At 30.2% G+C, this 3,376-nt stretch overlaps 1 protein-coding gene across 1 annotated transcript; it reads right to left on the bottom strand.

The window, feature by feature from the left end:
* Positions 1-341: 341 nt before the first annotated feature.
* LOC111290474 (GDSL esterase/lipase 7-like) lies at positions 342-2,748 on the bottom strand. Its single transcript, XM_089751120.1, has 6 exons — positions 2,631-2,748; positions 1,969-2,211; positions 1,723-1,853; positions 1,376-1,606; positions 732-984; positions 342-559 (listed from the first exon to the last, which is right to left on the bottom strand). The coding sequence occupies exons 1-6, from the start codon at positions 2,746-2,748 to the stop codon at positions 342-344; spliced, it is 1,194 nt and encodes a 397-aa protein (XP_089607246.1).
* Between the last annotated feature and the right edge of the window lie 628 nt (positions 2,749-3,376).

Raw genomic sequence — 3,376 nt, 5'->3', positions numbered from 1 at the left:
GTCAACAAGGAGACTTGCAACACTTTTTAATAAAAAATTAAACACTTTTTACGCTTTTTGTGCTTTCTCGGACTGAACTTCTCAACAATGGATATTTTAATAAAAATTAAGGTAAAGCAATTAATGTATACTGATCTGGTTCTTGAATAACATAACTAAGCGGTCTTTTATGTTATTATCAATGGACAGCCAAGAAAGACAACATGCAATTCTTCTTATTGACTTAAGCATTTCTTTCTCTTTAAAGGAAAAAAGGAAAAAAAAAATTGAAGGGCCAAGTCTTACTATGAAATTTATTCTGTTATGTTGGCATTAAGAAAGCATAAGACACATGGTCAGATTTAAGATTGTATTAGCTGAATCAAGTTGATGGGAGAAGAAACTGATGAATCCTTTAAGAGACGCCCTGCCCATATGAAATGCATACTCTCGCTTGGGTGCATTGGGTCGAAGAAAACATGGCTACTTCTGTCTTTGCATGGTGCTACATTTGCAAGACATGGTTTAGTTAAACCTTTATCTATTTCAGTACAACAACTGCTCCTTACATCGGTAAATCCTGCAGAAAAAAAAAAGAAAAATATATCTTTGATCTCAAATGTCAAAGCAAAAGAATTACTAAGGTTTGATCCCAAACACCAAATTTGATGGAACATTTAATTACTTACAATTAAGTAAATCTATTTTCAATCACAATGTCAATTTGGGCCTAAATATTGAACAATACTCACCATACCAGGTAGGCGATGCATAGACATCTTGAAAAATTTTATATAGATCTCCAAGAACAAATTTTGATCCCGAAAGGGTGGATTGCAAGTCTTTTAATAAATTAGTCAGGCGTTTGTTAAATAACAATGCCCGGTTGTTGGCTAAGTAGTCGCATTCTGGTCCATTCCTACCTCCACTTATTAGATGCGGCTGACATCCTATTGGAGATGCATTATTCACCACAATTTTACGTGCACCAAGCTGATATAATCTCTATATATGTATAAAAAACAAGAACAAAAACAACAAATTTGGTGTTAAATGGTTGCCACTAATTGCCAAATATAAAAAGAAAAAGGAAAAAAATTCCATCTCTATAATTAGATCAAGGCAACCATCTAATTAATTTGAGGTTACATCTGATAATTCATGCATCTGTGTCATATATGTTTCATGTTAAGCACGTACAAAATATAAAAATTGTTGTGTTACAATTTCTGTGAATATTTTAAATATAAGATATATTTTTTAATTTTTATCAAATTTATATATTTTTTTAATTTTAAACTGTACTGCTTTTATATATTTTTCATATCGTTTACATATTATGTATAAAATTATCAAAAGATTTAGAATATTTTAACATTGGTTCTGACTAATTTACCTGTAAATGCTTGGATAAGTCTTTAATGAGAAGTTGAGTATAATAGTTCTCATCATAGAAATAGCGCAGTCCATCCCACTCGATATCCAAGTCATATGCAACACTATTGATAAAAAAAAGTGATTTTGACAAGTATCTAGAAAAACTTTCCTTGCTTTGAAATTGACTCTGCAACCCTTTTGTTGTGCTCTCGAACAAATCTACTTGCTCCTTCAAGCTTGGCATTCGTTCCTGATGAAATTACAAATTCTACTTAAAAAAAAAGTGTTTGATAATACAATATGTCCAAGAAAAAAAAAACAAACAAATAATATGAAAGAAAAATTATGCAAATTAGGGTGTCTTACAAACAGTTTTCCAAATTTTTCAAGGATGCCAGTGAAACCGCAAGCATAATTTATACCAGTTTGAGGAATTCTCTTATCTCCCTTAGACAAGCTTAGCACAGGAGGAGGGAATGGCAAGCCAACAATTTGAGCTGCATAATTATATTAATAAAAAATGAAGTAACCAATAATTTTTACACGAGAGTAAAAATTGAGGACAACACAAAAATCAATAACTTGTAATTCATTAATTTTTTATTTTCATACCAATGAAATCCGCTACTGTTCTTCCGTTGGTGTAACGACCCGTAGGTTTTCCACCAAAATCTATTCCATATGGAGTATAATTTCTTTCAATTTGCGGGACATGAACATAATTATTATTTCCCGCATCAACATAAGAGTCTCCAAATACGTATAAAGCTGGCACATCAAAGTTGATGTTCTCTAAGGATAAATATTTCAAAATAGATTTTTTACTTATTATAAATGGAGGTACTGTAACAACATCTGCAGAACCAAGTGAGAAGAATTGATATTGAAGAAAGAGGAAGAAAATGAAAATGCAATTGACTATTTTCATGATCTTTTCTTGACTAGGAAAAACAAAAGTTGGTATTGTACTATTGATTTATTTATGTACTTTAAATTAGTATTTATACTGAGCATTTGCCTTTTCGGTTTACAATGTTCAATGTCGACATTCCAAAATTAATAACTTTACGTTACTTGCTTTTAACAAGCTTTAAATGTTATGAGGTTCGTTTTTGAACAAATAATCATGATAATTACTCTTTTTTGCAAAATATATCAAGCCTTCCATTTCATAATATTTTATTATTAAAATATGAAAAATAATTATACAACAATATTTTTAATATTTCAAAATTAAAATTAATAAAAAAGATGAGAACAGAACAAAGAAATACCTTTCGTGCTATTGCTCGTTCTTACTATATATGCTGTGTTAGGTGGGGGCTTGCAGATGTTTCGAATTGCTGAAACAGGCAAACAACTTATTTTGCTCCATAAAATTATGGGGTACATTAACTCATTTCAGCCACCATAAATCTTAAGGTACATATAATTAATGAATCGTTAAAATTAAAACCAAGGATTCGATTCGATCCCTTCCAGATTTATAAGGGCTTGCATTTACACTTGCCTGAACTCGCTGAAATTTCAAATTGACTATATAATTTCTTTGTTACGTAATGGCTATAACTTTAAAGCCTAGCAAGAGGAATGGTTAAAAATGCACACTTCCTTCTTTATACAAAAAGTCAGGATAAAAGATTAGCCCTTTTTTTTTTTTATTAGCAATAAAAACAAAAGTTGTTCTGTCTACTTACAAGCAATGAGAAAGAGAAGTAAACTGTTAAACATTCAACTTAAAATCAATTGACATAAAGAGAAGCTAATTGATTTTAAGTTAGATGCTTAACACAAACGCTGACAGATATTCATTGGCAAATAAGAAAAAGGGACTTAAGCATACACCATCAGGGAGATACGGCAATGGAAGGTAGAGAATCTATATCGAAATAGGCACTATAAATCTGGCATTCTAAAATACAGTAAGATGATAAGAATCGAACAAAATACAAAATAAAAACATAAAAATAATATGTAATTTTCGTGTAAAATATGATATAAATTTTAATATTTTACACAA

Source organism: Durio zibethinus, chromosome 21 (assembly GCF_047325235.1).
Source record: "Durio zibethinus cultivar Kanyao isolate XHJ-2024 chromosome 21, ASM4732523v1, whole genome shotgun sequence".
In the NCBI taxonomy this organism is placed as follows: domain Eukaryota; kingdom Viridiplantae; phylum Streptophyta; class Magnoliopsida; order Malvales; family Malvaceae; genus Durio; species Durio zibethinus.
Note: the sequence above shows the minus strand (reverse complement) of the source record. Positions and strands in the feature narration are given on the sequence as shown.

What these genes read in the sequence shown, in the direction of transcription:
- LOC111290474 (XM_089751120.1), bottom strand. Translation starts at nt 2,748, where the DNA reads ATGTACCCCATAATTTTATGGAGCAAAATAAGTTGTTTGCCTGTTTCA. An exon ending in AACAGTAGCGGATTTCATTG is followed by an intron (nt 1,854 to 1,968) that starts GTATGAAAATAA and finishes ATAATTATGCAG; the next exon opens with CTCAAATTGTTGGCTTGCCA. An exon ending in TGCATCGCCTACCTGGTATG is followed by an intron (nt 560 to 731) that starts GTGAGTATTGTT and finishes TTTTTTCTGCAG; the next exon opens with GATTTACCGATGTAAGGAGC.